Below are 17,367 nucleotides of genomic sequence, written 5' to 3'. Positions count from 1 at the left end.
GCACCTTCTAGATCTGCAGATGATGTTTCAAAAGGGCACTTGAAAACTTGAGTTGTTATGTATTGGTAGCCTCCTGCCAAGGAAAGCGAGAAAGGGGAAACGTTGCTAATCAATAATAAACTTTATAGTGATAAAGCACGTGAAAGTGGCAGTGCTTTCAATGTCCATTTTGTACTGAAACTGTTATAACAAGATGCTGTTCTTTGACTTTTTATTGAATCTTCTATAATTAGATATTTGCTGTTTTTTAGGAGCTAAAATTTTAAGCTCTACCTTATCAAAAACCAAAATGCAAGAGTGGTGGGTTCTCATTAATCCTTCTCCTCTACTGTCATACCTATCCATTTCCCCTTTCCTCCTTTCTCACTTTAGCTGTAATCCTCCACCAGGGACGTTTACTGGGGCTGAGGGGTAAGTGCAGATCCTGAACAAAAAAATCTATTTTCAGGCTTCTAATAGCCACTTTGAGGCTGTTTCCCACTCCTTATAGATTTACCCTTTGTATGTTCCTAAATGTTTTTCCACTTGCAGTTACTGCATTGCAGCAGTTTTTTGTTTGCTAAATGGCCACCAATCTGCTCAGCAGTTTAGTATATCATCCTGTGTTGCAGCTGAACTGTCATACAGACTTTGTTTTTCTTCCAGCCAATGTGATATCATATCTTACAACTTTGTCATTAATCCACATCATTTACTGTCTTGTTACAAATCACTGTTTCTTTCACTACTTTGATAGTCTTTGGAATGGAGATGGCTTGTATGTCTAGCATGAGTACTTCTCTGTTTTAATGGATTTTAAAACTTCTCAGTAAAAACTAGATGTAGAATTATGATAGGGTAGCTCCTTAATGCCCACAGGTGGCTATTTTTAGAGAATTTTTGCTGGCAAGGGGATACCCTATGATTAGTTGGAATGGAACTGTCTTTACTTACATGTTTAAGTACATTGAATTTGCTCATACCGAAACATATTCGAGGTACTTATTTTCTATGAAAGATACAGTCCTTTGATAAATTATTTTTTTCCAAAAGTAGGATATTAAAATCTGGTGTTTATGCTAGACTAATAAGAATCCTGCTCCATTTTCTGATGTACTTAAAATAACGAAGCATGCAATCTTTTTTCTTTCCAGCTCTGTCTTGAATTGGCATTGCTGCCCTCCTGTTTCATTTTTATCTAAGTTGGCTTTAGCTTTTAGATGGTACCATAAGGTTTCTTAACAAATAATCATTTCTGTAATTTGTATTTTCAAGTAGAAAACACCTCTTTTCTTTTACAGCTAATAAAGCAGCAGCAGGCTCCGGAAACCGTCCAGGGAGTGTAATACGTGTATATGGTGATGAAAACAGCGACAAAGTGACTCCGGGAACATTCATACCGTATTGTTCAATGGCACACGCGCAGCTGTGCTTCCATGGGCACCGTGATGCTGTTAAATTCTTTGTCGCAGTGCCTGGTAAGGTTTTGTGAGGGGAAATGAAGTTTCTTTTTCATTAAGTTAAGTTTTGCTTAGTTAAACATAGTGTTTAGGCAAAGATAGCAAGTGTATGAAATAGTACATTCAGAAGGAATTTATTATATTTCATTCACAAGACTTGTCTGATTCCTAAGTGCGATATTGTTTAATGGGAGGAGAAAGGTTTGGTCACAAAGAAAGAAGTGCTTCGCTTCCATCTGGGAAGAAGGAACTGTGGTGAGTCAGTACCTGCCTATTAAGAAGGCAGTCAACTGCTAATTGATGGAAGGTCCAATTTAAGAGTCTGATATCCTGCAGGAAGGATGAGCTACTAAGGGAGACACCCCCAAAGGAAGGAATCTCAGTTGAAAAAACTAGAAATTTCCTAGGAGCTGCAGTGCTGGTTGAATACCCTCTGAGTGCTTGCATGCACCTTGTGTGCTGGAAGTAAATGACTGAAGTTTACTTAATGGTCTGACATGCGCTGAATCATTTCAGTTGTGTGTCTGAAAGTCTTTAAGTCTGTTTCAATGACATTGTCTAGATCTGCATGCCTGTGCTGGGAAATCTATCAGGAGGCATTTAATTCTCTGAGTTCCATTGAACTGACCTGAACGGATTCTTTATCTCTCTAAAGAGATGAAATTGGAGCAAAGCTAGCTTTCTGTCCCTCGCTGAAGAGATGCTAGAATCCAAAGTTAAGTGTATTATCAGGCATTAAGTATGTCATCCAGTGACCAAATAGAGGTGGTGTCATTCGGTGAGACGTGGCATAAAAATGTATTCTGTTTTTAATCTAGGTCAGGTTGTTTGCCCACAGAGTAGTGGTGGAACAGAGGTAACAGCTGATAAACCAGCCCAAGAGTCCTCGAACCAGAGTCCCTTAAAATCAATGTTGGTGATAAGTGGTGGCGAAGGATATATTGACTTCAGAATGGGTAAGAAAACTGAGCCTAAAATCATTTGTAACCCCTTCCATACTGAAAGGTCATTAACTGTATAATAACGTCTGTTGTGACTGCAGACTGCATCTGTGTGATCAGTCAGTATATAGTTTTTACTAAGCAAGTGCGAGGATAGAAGTGTCTTTATTCTGTCCCAGACACACAGACCTTCAGCTTCCCCTTCTCCCAATCAAACCATGATCTTTGAGACTAGTCTGTAAAAACATTTATTTAAAACGCTGCTTTGGAGTCATCTACCATCTACCACCTTACCTTTGCTGATGCTTTCAGTCTTACTTTGATAGGTAGTCTTCTGTCTCAAACTGCTGGAAAACATGTCCTTAGTTACTTAAATATACAGACTGACTATAAAAAAAAAAAGTCACGTATTAGGTGAAGAACACTCAAACTAAAATTTACTCATTTTTGAGTGAAAAGGGAAAAAGTAGTTCACTGTTATCTTTGCATGCCGTTCTTATTTTGATCACTGCTTTTCTTGAATAGCATTTTTGCATGATCTAACCCATAGAAGATTTTTTGTGTAAACATTTTTTTTTTTTTAATTGAAGCTTTTGGGGAAACATAACAAAACGAGAGTGGTTGTGGTCCTGTGCTTACAATCTGTAGCTGGAGACCTTGACAAGAAGTGCATAAAAAGGAGTTACAACTCCTAGACCGGGTTTTGACCTTTTGCTGAAATCTGTCTACAGTTTTTTTTCAAAAATAAGAAATCAAACGACAAAAAAACCCCACAAAAACCACTACAAAGGAAAACCCATGAAGGCCAGCTCAAATTCTGTCATCCCACTAGTCACTGAAAAACAAGTTCCTGCTGGTAACCCCAGTGGAGTTACGCAGGAGGCAGGACTTGAGGCAATTCTGTGCCACACGGAAGTGAGTATCAAGAGCTCTGCGCTTGTTCCAAGCAAGCTGGTATAGCCACATACCAGATGTGCGTTTTGCTGTCCTTGTGGCATGATGCAAAGCCATGAACTTCAGCGTCAGTACTGTAGCTGCACTAGCTCAGCTATTACCACATTAGTGCAGCAAACTGGCTCAAGAGCGAGTTCAGGCTATTCTATGTTTAGGTTCCTCAGACCTCCAGAGTAGTCTAACCAGAAAACCAGCCAAACTGTGACTTCAAACCTTGCTGAAGTTGTAGGTCAGTTCCTATTTCATCCAATTAAACTGACATTCTGTACCACAAGACTGCCTCTGTATTGATCTTCATTACTGTCTACGTGCAATTTTGTTTAGTGGTTCTGTCACCTTTGATCCAAGTCAGCTCATGTCGCCGAGTTTAGATGCAGTTACAAAACTGCTCTTCTTTTTTGAAGAGCAGTAATGGAGAGTAGGCTTAAGGCGGTCTTGTGCCAGTGTGTGCAGAGCTGTGACAAGCTAGGATAACTAGAACAAGATGAAAGAAGGGGAAAGGTTCATCATAGACGTGAATGTTGCATTGGCTCACTTGTGCTCAATCACTGCTCTTGTTTCCAGAGCACTTTATATGGTTTATGTGTTTATGCTAGCGCACTTTCTCGTAGCATAACCACAGAATCATAGAATCTTTGGGCTGGAAGGGACCTTTAAAGGGCACCTAGTCCAACCTCCCTGCCATGAGCAGGGACATCTTCAGCTAGACCAGGTTGCTCAGAGCCCCGTCCAACCTGACATGGAATATTTCCAGGGGTGGGGCATCAACCACCTCTGGGCAACTTGGGCCAGGGTTTCACCACCCTCATTGTGAAATTCTTCCTTATATCTAGTCTAAATGTACCCTCTTTTAGTTTAAAACCATCACCCCTTGTCCTATCACTACAGACCCTGCTAAACAGTCTGTCCCTATCTTAGTTATAGGCCCCCTTCAAGCCCTGGCAGCTGCAGTAAGGTCTCCCCAGAGCCTTCCCTTCTCCAGACTGAACACCCCCAGCTCTCCCAGCCTGTCCTCAGAGCAGAGCTGTTCCAGCCTTCTGATTATTTTTATGGCCTCCTTTGGACCCTCTCCAACAGGTCCATGACTCTCTGGTGCTGAGGGCTCCAGAGCTGGACGCAGCACTGCAGGGGGGTCTCCCCAGAGCGGGGCAGAGGGGCAGAATCCCCTCCCTCGCTCTGCTGGCCATGCTGCTTGTGATGCAGCCCAGCACACGGTTGGCTTTCTGGGCTGCGAGCGCATATTGCCAGCTCACGTCCAGCTTTTCATCCACCGGTACCCCCAAGTCCTTCTCGGCCAGGCTGCTCTCCACCCCTTCACCCCCAGCCTGTATGGGTACCAGGGGAGCTCTCCATCTCCCTTTCTGGAGATAACCATCTCCACTTCTGCCTGGGAGCTACTTCACGTTTGCAAATTAGGTTGTTGTTTCTCTACCTCAAAGAGTTGTTAAGTAATGAAATGTGTAGAAGATGGATACTTAAACTAATTGGAGGGGGCTAGAATTGAAGAGTATGACCATCAGAATACTAGGCTCTGAAATAATAATGCAACAGACTTTGTTTGCAATGTATATATTCATAATCCTGAATATGCTTTTATATGAGCATATGGCAACTACTGTCTCTTACAGCGTTTTTCTTGTAAACCTAGATGTCACTTGTCTTCCTGCATTTGGTGTTAATACTGGTTTTTTTTATTGTCTGCCTGAATCAAAGTTGTTGTTTTTCAGGTGATGAAGGTGGAGAATCTGAACTTCTTGGAGAAGCTCTACAACTTGAACCTTCTGTAGCCAAAGCTGAGAGGAGTCACTTGATAGTGTGGCAAGTAATGTGTGGCAGTGAGTGAGCCTGTAGGATGCAGCTGGAGACCTTAAAAAAGAAGAAAAAAAAGAAAAAAAAAAAAAAGAAAAAAAGCGCTTCTGCATGTTTTTTTTATTTTGTGAAACCTGTTTCACTACACGATGTTGAAGCATTTCTTTGCTGTTTAACTTTATATTGCAAATCTGTCATACCTTTAACTATACAGGAATTAGCTTGTGCTGTTTTACTGCACCCGTGTTACATGGAACAGTATAATGAAATCAGATCTTTCTCAAAACTGGTGTGCACACCATAGTAAGCAACTGAGACATTAGTTTTACTGTACCACAGCAATCTAATGTAGTTCACTTCTTTGGTAGTCTCACTTGAGTTCGGCTTTATTACAACTGAGCTTCATTTCACTGTATAATGCATTGAGTAAAACAGCGAAGTTAGTCCCAAAGTATTAAAAAACTAACAAATTATAAAATGGATTATTAAGACTCGTCCAAATACTCACTGAGGGCTAAAGCAAACTGTAAATTTCAGCTTTTGTTTTCAAACCTGGAAAATCTTGCTTACGTAGTGTATACGGTTTAACTTATGTTCATCAGAATTTTGGGGTGGGGGGAGGGGATTGTACAGGAATTAAGATGACAATATTTAAATAAAATTACATGATTTCACTGTCAAAACTCAAAGTTTGAGAACTGCTGCCCTCAATAATGAGCAATTTTCAGCGTAGTGTTTTCCCATTTCCCTGACATGGAACAACTCGGTTTCCAAAGGGTATTCTTAGGATAATTTGAATTTGAAAATAACTGTAAAATTCTTGAACAGGGGACATGTTTTGTTCTTTTCTTGTCTTAATTCCTTATGTCCTAAGCACTAGAATGACCTTCTCTGCCTAGCTGGTCAAACTCATGAGGCACTACATGTGTGAAGGTTAAAGACCTCAATTAGAGCATGAGAAAAGACGAGAGTGTACAGGAAAAATGCATTCTGCCCAAGTGAGATTGTAAAGGAACTTTAGTGCCAGATAATTAGGTACAAAACGTAAATTTTTTTGTAGTTGTATACCCCAAGTTAGTAAAAAAAAAAAAAGTTTAGTAACAACATTAGCAGGTAACACTAAGATTGAGTAAATGATGAAAGTCTGGAGACTCTAATATGAGGCTGACATTCTGTCTACTCACCATCTATTTTTTTAACCATAAGTGTGAGTTGAAGATTGTCTTCCTTTTACATTGAATTTCCTACATCAGTATCAGACCTAAGTTAAACACGTCGTCATTTCTGTACTTCAGAATATTTTAAAACCCAGATTTGCTCTTTCATTTAGTCTCTGGAAAGTACAAGTTTTGAAGGGTTTTAATAAACATCCAGCATTTACCCCCAAAAGGCTGGGACTGTTCTGTTCAGATTGGCAGAGAAATTTAATAACTTGATTATGTGAGAGAACTGAACAGTTTCAGAAGAGTGAATATAGAAACACTTTTTTAAAACTGCCTAAACATTTTTATGCAATAGGAGCAGTTCTGGTCTATCAGGCAAACATGTGTTTATATATTTTCTTAATTTTTTAAATGAACACATTTAGCTGAGGTCTATTGTGTAAATATATATTTAGGCAGCTTTTTCAAATGCATATCATAGCTGATAAACCAGAAAAACTCCATTCAGGTCTATTGGTTAGATTTATATGTATAAATACTTTTTAAGCGACATATTTTGTACACAGCTGTTCCTCTCGTAAATATGTATTTAGGACATGAACTATGTAGTAAAAATCCTTATTAAAGATGTCTAATATCTTGGTAGTATTTTTCTCTTCAGAATGCCAAAAGTGATGAGAGCATGTTGTTCATAATTTGCTTTCCAAATTCATCTTTAACGTCACTCCTAAAGTACTTTGGCTTAAATACAAAGTCTGGAAGCTTTTTAAAAATTATACAGAAAGTAAAGTGACTAAACACTCTTAGAAAGACCTATTTAAAACTTATAGACATGTATGCTGAACCTGAAGCACATCTGAATTAACTTATGAATTGGATGTCTAAGAAAAATGCTGTCTGAACTTTTACTGTTGTGCAGAATCGTCACTGTGAGTGGTGCAGTTTCACCGCTTCTCCTGCCATTTTCTTAAATTTACTTGTTTTTTCTCGTTGGAAAACACAGTCTCCAAAGCTTTTACTCACTGCTTGATTGTCACATTCTCATGTTCTCAGAAAAAAAAGCGCACAATTCTGTTCCTTGGTTCTTGTATAGCATTTTATTCGTAATTAGTGATGGGCTGTTTGCTCCGAATGGCTTTACTGCTATCACATAGAGCAGTTCAATCTGGCAAGGGCGTACCTGGTCTTCGCCAAATGTATCTGGTCCACCGTGCCATTTTAGTCACCTCAGTGGGCCAACTCCTGCAAATTTTCTCAGAGAATGATTGTTTGTGTCCGAAAGTGGAAGGGTTTTAAAGAAAACAGTAGGCGAACTGTGTACCACTGTGGGTGTAGATAAAGGGCATGTGCACTTCTCTGTATTTCTCATTTTAAAACTTTATCCCCTGTCCTAAGGTACAGTAGATTAAATGGGTCCCTATTGTCACCGCACTGCACTGGGATTTTTAAACTCTACTTAAGGTCGCTTTGAACGGTGAATAAAGCACGTAAAACCCCAGGCATTGCGATGGCAGTACGCTCCTACAAATCCGTCTCAAGAATGTGTTTATGCATACACTCGTGATTAAAGCATCATATAAATAGGAGTAAATCTCTTGATAGCTACAGCTTGTTAATAGTTTGGAAACATTTCGAGCACAAAATATGCAGCACATTACTTGCCTGGGTAAGAGTGTTTGCATGGTGAAGGTGAAATGCGTCGTATAAGCTGCTGCAGTGTCCATTTCTTGTAAAGGTCTTCCTGCGTTGGATCGGATAGAGCTGGCAGAGCGTAGACACTTTATCATAGGCTGCCTTAGTAACAAACAAATGTTAAATCTGTTTTATTATACTAACTGTTCTAAAGAACGTGTGTCTTTTAAAATGCTGTGTAACTGAATATTTATTTCCATGTGAGTATTATAAAAGTTACCAAAGGATTAAACCTGACTTAGCACTCTTGTAAGTGACCCTGTTGAGGCAGGGTCTTGTGAAGGCCCTGCTCTAAAACAAGACACGGTAAACTCAAATACAGTTCTTTAGGGAAATCAAATGTTTTTTTCTAACAGGGTTATGCCATATTGTAACAACCTATGTTGCACCTCAAAGCATTTTTCTATACACTAAATGTCTCTCTCGCCCTCTAACAAGATTAAGTTTCCTTTATTATTTTTGTTGATACACATTTCTCAATCTTTTAAACATATATTTTAAACATTTTATGGTCTGTAATTTTTGAAAGTTTTGTCTGTTGGACACTTTACGCTGAATTTTACTTGCCTCTGTAATCCAGTATGGATACTACAGCGTTAAACTTGCTGTCTGTTAAAACTTGAGGCTTCTTTTCTGTGAGCGGAAAAGCTCATATAGCAGTGTAGTTATTTCAGTATTTATTTCTATTATTGAATCCATGGGGTTCAGAATGTAACTTTGTACATGAAATATATATAAATATGTATATGAAACATGCATCGGATTGGTGTGTTCTTTGTAGTCTCATGTTAAGTTCAAAAGTGTTTGATGCTATCGGAAGGCATAATAATTGGGTATTTTATACTAGGAGCCAAGTATTACTACCATAACTACAGGTAGTAATATATTTGAGTCACCCACAACTAGTGTAATCCTGCGCGCTCGTAAACTCTGAAGAAAAGCTTTGCTCACGGACTGGCTCCCGAATGATGCCATGCTGTCTTCGCCTCTTAGGTGGCCCACAGACCCGCTGATCCGTAGGGTAAGAATCTAGAGGAGATCCGATTAACTGCAGCCCAGATGAAACAGGGGCTGGCGCTGGAATTTATTTTTCAAGTTCTCTTACCACCTTACCAAAGATTCATCTACGCTGAAGTGCACGTTGGTCGCTTACCGCGCAGCAAAGGAAATGGTGTGTTTATAAGGCAGAAGAATGAGGACTCGGTGACAAGAGATTCCCCTTCCCACTGCAGGAACAGAACACTTGGCTGGAGCCAGGTTTTAATGTTTTTCCTGGCTCATCTGCCACTTTCTAACCATGTTTGTCCCAGCAACTTATCTCGATCAGTATCTAACAAGTGGCCATGCCACTGGAGGTATTTGGTTAACCCTTGTAATGGAGTGGGGCGGCCCCCTCCCCGCGCAATGCAGGCTGTCCCCGAGCGCCATGGCCGCGATGCCATCCGGTCCCGTGCCTGTGCGAATGTGCGAGCCGGTGTTACTCTCGCTCGGCAGTAGTGAAGGACCTACGTGAAGTTGTTGCTTTTGAATACCTCTAGGATGCAAATACTTCATCTTTGCATGTGCAAACTTGGGAATCCGTGGTTCAGAAAACACAAAGTGTCCTGTTACCAGTGTTGTACCAACTTGAAAATTTATCATCTTGGTGCTTAAAAAAAATAATAAAACTTTATGCTCATTTACTGCAATTTTCTCACAAGATGTCTGCCTCTCCAGAACAGATGTACTGTTCTGAATAAACAGTGTTTATTCTCGGGATGTGTCCATGTCACATCATTGCACTGTGTGAAGACTGTGTGCGTATGTATTAAATAGGAAGAAGCATCGTAAATCTTTACTCTGGGAATGTTGAAGCTCTTCTGGCAGCCCTGACAACACCTCAGGCCTGTGGGTAAGTAATTAATTTAATTTTTCAGATCCCGTATTGAGAGAGGCGCTAACAGAATAGCGAACTAGGTTAAGGAGTTGCAAATTATATTTCGAGACTGATGTTTTAAGCCATTGTAAATACTCAGGCCCTTCGGCAATGAATGTGGTGATAGTAGGAAAAGCCCTCACAGTTTTCTGTAGCAGACTTTGAAAATGTTATCTCAGTTGTATTGGTCTCCTCTAAAAAGGGGTGTTCAAATCAGAATGCATAAAATGTTAATAATCACACAGGAAGTGAAAATGGTTCCATGTGAATGCTCTTTATTGGAAAATACTTGGTTTGCTGGAAGCTAAACCTCAAACTTATTGAGAGAGGTTGAGATAATTTCTCTTTTTCTACAGTGTAATAGCAAATGAAAATGAGGGATTCTTTTTGCCATCACCTCCTTTTTTCTCATCCTGTAATCTACTTAAAAGCCTTTTGAGCAATACAGTCTATAAATGCTATTTGGCATTGTGATGATCTCTGATGCACGTGTGCCTCAAGTCTACTGTAAAAGAAGCGTTGAGGAGGTCTTTTGGCCTTGGACCATACTCCACGGCGTGGTGTTTGGGATGTGTCGCAATTTTGCGTGGTTATAGTTAACTCCTTTAAAAAGCTATTTTGAGATGGCAGACCCAAGTATGAGAATTGTTTTCCTGCTTTTCGAAACACTCTGAAGCGATGGTGAGAAGGGGGCCGATGAGGAGCGACGCGGATTGTTGCCCGTTACCATCTGCTTGTGCTTCTAAGATGGATGGAAGCCCCCAGGGCCGGGCGCAGCCTGCGTTGTGTTTAAACACAAGATGGTGCTCTTACAATTCAAAGACAACGTGGAGACCTACAGGGAAAACTCGTGATGCTGGAGTATCCTCTTCTCCCTGCCTTTCTTTCAACATCCACGGTTCAGGTTTCCTCTAAGAGATCTTCAAGGTGAAGCTGTCGTGTCAGCGGTCAAAGAAAGGAAGGGAGAGTCTGTGCATTTGATCATCAAAGGGTTCAGGAGATGGCTCTCCCTTCCCTTCACCTCTCTGCGGTTGGCTAAGTCGAGTTGTGGGGATTTGTCTGTCTCCGGTACGGCCCCAGCCAAGAGGTTGGGCTGGAGGTGGCTGCTCCGGACCTGGGACCTCTTCAGCCCGTGGCACCTGATGCCTAGGAAAGGAAAAGGTTTTCCTTCATCAGAAGCAGCTCACGCTGGGCAGTGGGAAAGGGCCAGGCAGCGTGAGGGCGCGCTCCGTGGCACTGCAAGAGCCAAGCGGCGGCTTCGCAGCGTCCCCCGCCTGCTGCTTCTCCAGCCTTCAGGAACATCCCGCTCCGCTTTGCAGGTGGGACGTGAACGACCCCCGTAATTCATACCCTCCCTGCAGAACAGCACCTTAAAAGCCAGCAGCGGGTCTGGCTGCACTGGTGAGGGGGCTGGTGCTGCTCACATCTCGCCACGGACCTTCCCCTTCCCTGCTCCAGCCCCGAGGGGAGGGAGGGGCAGGTGCTTTCTGCAGGGGAGGGGAGGGCGGCGGCCGCCCCCCCCTGCACAAAACCTCGCGGTGCCCAGGGGCTCCTGCCTTATAGGCTGGCTCAGGTCTGGAGCCTAAATGAGGGGAAAAAAACAAACCCACATGTGCAAGCTGATGGGTGTTACACCGGGTCAGACCACGCGTCCTGGTGTCCTGTCTGACGGCGGCTGGAAGCAAATGTCTGGAGGAGAGAGCGAGAACGGGGCAGACCCGCAGGTCTGCTACGCTGTCAGGCTTGAAGACTCAGCTTTTTCCTCGTGGAAACAGCTGGATTGATGGAAAATGGTGCAGCTGTCTGCCTCCCAGCAGGAATAAAAAGCAGGAAATGGGAGAGCTCAGTGGTTTGCAAAGGCAGCTGGAATACCTCTGGATACTTATCTGGATGTAGTAAATACTGAGAATAAGTTAAAGCTTCACGCTTCTTCCACCACTTCTGTTTCTTCAGCCACTGCCTGGGCGCCCCAGCAGATGCCATCGCAGGGACGCGGGTACCGTGCGCGGCTCCGTCCCTGCTTGCTCGGGGCATTTGGTTTCTGCTCCCCAGGGTGGCAGAGGGATGTCTGTGGGCATGAGAAGCACGTGGGTCAGGTGTGAAGAGCTTCATTCTTTCAGGCCAGACCTGGTAGTGGTTTGGGGTAGGTCATTGCACTGGGAAATGGTGTTAAAGGCTGGTGGGGGAGGCTGAATCCAGGAGAGAAAAGGTGCTGAGGACTTTTTTGGCTGTTAATTGATGTGTTCAGTGAGAGAACAGCAGGATGTGTGCGTGGGCAGGAAAAACTGAATTCTTGTCGAAATTGCCCAAAAGGTAATGAAAATCCCTGAGATAAGAGAGAGGTGAATTGTGCGGCATCCACAAAACCATTAGAGGCCGGTTGACTCACTTGCACATAAACACTGTGTGGGTGCTCGCTAGCAAAAAAAAGCCCTTTGCCGATGTGCCGGTGTCTCATTCCTCCAGGGAAGGAAGGATGGACGCCGCAGCTGGGAGCCCCGTGCCCAGCCAGACCTCGGAGGTGCGGGAGGAGCAGGATCAGCCCCCAGCAGTGGCGTTGCAAACTCAGAGCACCAGACACGAGGCACCCATCCTCGCCTGGCCGCCGGGGGCTGTGGTTTTCCATGTGTGGGAAGAGGAAATCAGAAAGGACATCTCAAGAGAGGGAGATGGCACCAGGAACATCCCTGGCAATGTCCGACTGGCAGTATCGTCACTATAAAACACCCGGAGAGAGTAAAGACTTCATGCAACGGGCGTAAGGAAGCAGTTTTTGATGCCTTTTGGGTGATGATGTGCTGTTGAACTGACCTGCCACCAGCTCAACACAGCAAGTCAGATGACCACCTTTTGCAAGCGTTTTTAAGAGCCATTTCCCAGCCAAATCTCTGAACTTTTCAGGGTGCTCGGAAGGTCATTTCACCATAGCAACCTGCATCTGCAATAAATCCCAAAATGACAACTTCGGGCCAAACTGTGGTTGAACTGCTGCTGGGAGCCGTGAACGGAGAAGTGGGTGTGTGGCGCGTGCTCGGGTGCGAGGCGAGGTGGAGCTTGTACCACGATCCCTGCGGGGCCGGTCCTCCAGGGAAAAGTTACGGCCCTTCAGACACTTCCAGTCTGGGCTCTGCTGCAGTCCCAGTTCGCAAGAGGCTCAGGGCTGTCATGGTCAAAAGGCATTTATTTGGCATCGAGGAAGCAAAATGCCTGCAACTGGCCCACCCTCGTGCAAAGGAGTAGCTGAAACTGCCGCGGGCCTTACCGGAGAGGCTGGAACCATCTAAGCCCCCTCGTGCGATGGCAACAGAGAGCGTGGGAGAGGCGGTTCATCACTGTACCGGGTCCCCAGAGGAGATCTGGGCAGCCAACCTTGCCCCGGACGTGCCCGCGCTAGCCATTCAGCCTGGGAACCTTGCAAAGGGGTCAGAACCAGTGCAAAAGGAAGCATGGAGGAAACTTTTTGGACAAATGAAGAGACTTCAACAAAGTCTGAGCCAGCAGCAGCGTTTTGGGCTGACAGCAGCACTTGGGTGTTGAAAGTGTTCCTGTTCGGTGAGCTGGGTTTTGCAAGCACCATAAGGCATGATCTTAAACGAGGCAAAGGGAGGAGAAGTAAATGGGAGTAGGTCCTAAGGAGTGTTTCATCTTGTGAAGAGGAAGGCCAGCAGCCCTGGCTGGGCTTGCCCTGCCGATGAAGTGACAATTTGTTTCCTCCCATGGTTAAAGAAGACTTTGCTGGGTTCCTTGTGCCCCGAGGAGCTGGGTTGCATGATCCCAAGCTGGACCATGCTTCTTGGTGCTCGCTCAGTGTTGTTTTAGGTTGGTATCTACGCACCGTGAAATACAGGTCTATACGCAGGCTCTTCCCCAGAAGAGAAAACCAGAGCTGAAGAGCTAGTTGAAGTAGTCATGGTTCGCAAGAACTGCGGCTCAGGCAGGCAGGTTCAGAGGTTTTTCAGCGCTGGTGGTCTTTCTGGTCCTCCATCTGCTCTGTACCCAAATACTGGCCTTCGGGCACAGTCTGCAGCATGCCAGGGAAGCTTTGGTGTTTGGACAAGAGACATGGGAGTTTTTGCAAATCCCCGCAGCTGCTGCAGTTTCCTCGCTTGTTTGTACAAATTCCATTTTTTACAGTGTATCTCACACCCCAGGTGTGCTGAACTTGAGCAGCTCTGGTCAGTTCTCATCAAAAACTAAACAAATCACTGATGTTGGAAATCCTGCCTTCCCCTCCAGCCACGAATCACTCTGCGCAATGGCAGAGACTTTCGCAAGGGTACTGAAGTTATTCACCGAGCAATTCGGCTGAAGACGTCCTGGCCTGCAGCTGGTTCAGGCGCAGTTTGGGATTATTCAGCCTTGGGCTGCTTCGGCCCAGAGGTGGGAGCTGCTGCACGGAGGCCGTCGGCTCCCGGCGTGGGTGCTGATGGTTGCCCGCACGCGTGCTGCCTGCAGCGTTTCGGCAGCCGTGGCCAAACCAGCCTGGAGGGTTAATAAAAAAGCCTTGGGACCTGCAGATTTGGCGCGTGGCAGGAGATGTTGCTCCTTAATGGAAGACCGTGTCAGTGCTGGACAAGGACTGAATCTGCAGGGAAACCTCCAAGGTGATGTTGGCATCACAGCAGCGTGTGACGGAGAGATGCTTTGGGGTTATCCCCGCAGCTCCGGCATCGCAGCAGAGAAGCTGCAAAGCCCAGTCGCCTCCTCTCTGGGGCCAGCTCCTGCTGCAAGCGGAGAGGCACGTGCAACCCCCCTTGTTGAACCTAGTCGTGCAAAGATTTTGACTCACTTTCACCTAAAAGGATGGGCAAGGGTGCTAAGAAAGGAATATTCTCACCATCCCTCTCAGCAAACACCTTGTGTCCGGGGCAAACACCAAGGGCCAAGACTGGAGTGGGTTTTTCCCCTCGGTGCAACCACGTTCCCCATGAGAAGCTGAACATTGGCGCTGCCCGGCTCTCCTGCACCTCGGAGCAGGTGTCCACCCACCCTCCAAGCCCCAATCTCTGAACCCTCCGACTGCCCAACATCACTGTGTCTGTAACAAATAAAGAAGAGCTACAAACTGAGCTTAGCAGGGCGCTGGGATAGGAGCCCCATCCAGGACCAGTAGTAAATAAAGTTACGTAAGCCAGTAGGTCATAGCTCTAAGCAAGCCTTTTATGGGCCATAAATGCACATTTCCTGGCTTTTATAGCTTCTGGTTACAAATATAAAAAATACTGTGTGATTGGAATAAGCCAGCTGACCATCTCCTAACACCAACACTGTGCTGGGAAAAGCTCCTCATGCCGCCGGCGGGGGGGGGGACTCTGCGGGAAGCCTGGGGATGCTCCCTGAGGAAAGCTGTACGCAAGCAAAAAATGAGGCACTGCCATGTATCTATGTGCTGTAACGGAGGGACTTGACCAGCGCCACATCACCACATGGTGACACGATGTTACGCCCTCCCTTTAAATAGCGTCAGTATCTGGCATCTTTATCTCTGCGGGTTTTATGGTGGTGGAGGGTGTAAGAACCTATTGGCTTTTGATAGCTTGGGGTTATTTAGAGATTTTATTTGCCCGACAGCTTTCTGGGGTGCTTTAGGAAGTGTAGTAATTAAATGTTTTTATCAAATGTACCCACTTGAGGAATGTTAAACATTTTCTATTGGTGACAGCAATTCAGTCCTGGTCCGTTTGGGGCTGTGATAACCACCGGAGACGAGCAAAACGCCGCGAGCTGAGCTGCTGGCCCGAAGATGGGCACCCAGACCGTGCCATGCATCGAGCCTCCCAGAGCAGGCTTCAAACTCAATATACCTGCTAGATGAGCAGCTCTGAAACCACTGTCTGGGTACGTTTGGCTTCTGTGGGGTGCTCGGGGTGTCAGGGACACTCCTCCCAAAAATGACCCCGGGCTCAACAGCCTCAATCCTGCGAACTTCCAAGCACGCACGTAAAGTCGCAGCACATGACTTCAATGGGGCTATTCATGTCCCGAGGGGAAGCGTCCACTTCGCTTCTTGTGGGATTAGGACTGCTGCAAGCCTTAAATCGGGGGCATACGGGAGGAGAGAAATAAGATTTGCCCCCAAAATACCATGCGTTCCTTTACTAGCACGGAGGAAGGACAAGGGCAGCAATGACAACTTCAGACTTGAGGGATTTTGGCAAATGGGGGAAGGCGTCGTCCTTCTTTCCTCCTCCTCAGTGAAATGACTTATTCACAAGCCAGCGCTTGCTCGCTTCCCAGGAGACGAACATTAGACCTGCTCCTTCTCGCCGCACACGAGCGCGCTGGGCTGAGTCGCGGCCCTGCCGCGGCGCGAGGGGGCATTACCCGGCAAACGCCGCCGCAGCCCGCAAGGTTTCTAAGCCATTTTTCTCCCGTCTCTGTTTCCACTTTGTTATAATCCTGGTTTGGTGTCTTGTCCACTCGACTGGTATCCGCACAAACCACGAGGCATCCGCTGTTTCACGTTAGCCTGTTCCATGGGCTGATCGGTTCCTCTAACATTTGGCTCATTTTCATTTCCTCTCTTCCCCGCTGTGTTCGTGAAGGTTCTGTGCTTCCCCAGGCCGGTGCTGCGTCCTGCGCTGCCCCGGGGCTCCTGCACCTAAACCCCGTTACAGTTCTCCACGGCCAAACGTCTGGCTCGGGAACGGAGCATTTAAACAGATCACTCAGCATGAGCACGTATTTTCCACGGCTCCGGCTCTGTGCCGTAAAGACGACGATTAATGACTGTGATTTGCTAACCCCGATCACTGGGATTTCTGCTCGCAGATCACGCCTCCCCAAACCCATTCCTGCGGAGGGGTCGGCAAGAAGCAAACGAGCATTTCTCAGCTTGTCGGTTCCCTTCTTGCTCTGGATTCCACAGCTGGGTCAGTTCACCACAATACCGGAGGACACGTTAAAAGCAGCAGTAGCTGGCGGAAAGGCCTCCGTGCCATTGCTGGAGGGGAGTTAAGCCGGAAGAGGGACCTACGGAGGCTCCGGGAGGGATCTGTAGTATGCCTGAGGTTGTTCCCCTTTCCTCACCGCTGACTTGAAAGTAGATTTAAACATGACAGAGAAGGCATCCCTTCTTCTGGGGCTTTTCAGGAGGTCACAAAGCAAGCCAGGGCAGTCTTATTCTCTTCACAGTCGATGTGTATGCAAACCAGATTTATTGCCGCCTTATTTGCAGTAACTTCTGGAGATTGTTACTATATCCCCCTTGGTCTTCCGCAGCCAGCGGATGTCTTTCTCCTCACGGCCCATGTTTTCTGATCGTTTCCCTCTCTTTCTGCACTTTGCCTCCTCGGCTGTCCGGCCGAGCAGAGCCCGCTGTACGTGTGACAGGGCTCCCTAAGCCGTGCTGAGCCTGCGATCCTCCCTTGCTCCCTGGTCTTTCCCTGAGGATCTCCTGCCTACCTGACCGCTCCTTGGCAGTTACGTTTGCCGAGGGGTTTTATTCTGCATTC

General features: G+C 45.5%; 1 protein-coding gene across 3 annotated transcripts in view; it reads left to right on the top strand.

Annotated features, from left to right (window-relative positions):
• SPAG9 (sperm associated antigen 9) overlaps positions 1–5,662 on the top strand; it is a gene marked incomplete at its 5' end in the record, with an annotated part of 63,298 nt that extends 57,636 nt beyond the window's left edge. For 2 of the 3 annotated variants that reach the window (XM_082008229.1, XM_082008228.1), the window contains 3 exons: positions 1,281–1,457; positions 2,258–2,395; positions 5,062–5,662. In XM_082008229.1, the coding sequence (XP_081864355.1) occupies positions 1,281–1,457; positions 2,258–2,395; positions 5,062–5,177 (431 nt within the window). In that variant the 3' untranslated portion in view covers positions 5,178–5,662. Of the gene's footprint in view, positions 1–372; positions 412–1,280; positions 1,458–2,257; positions 2,396–5,061 lie in introns of all 3 variants that reach the window. The other variant, XM_082008230.1, reaches the window with a different exon arrangement.
• Between the last annotated feature and the right edge of the window lie 11,705 nt (positions 5,663–17,367).

Source organism: Phaethon aethereus (assembly GCF_964289735.1).
Source record: "Phaethon aethereus genome assembly, chromosome: 18".
Classification (NCBI taxonomy): domain Eukaryota; kingdom Metazoa; phylum Chordata; class Aves; order Phaethontiformes; family Phaethontidae; genus Phaethon; species Phaethon aethereus.
This window is presented reverse-complemented; position numbering and strand designations above follow the sequence as displayed.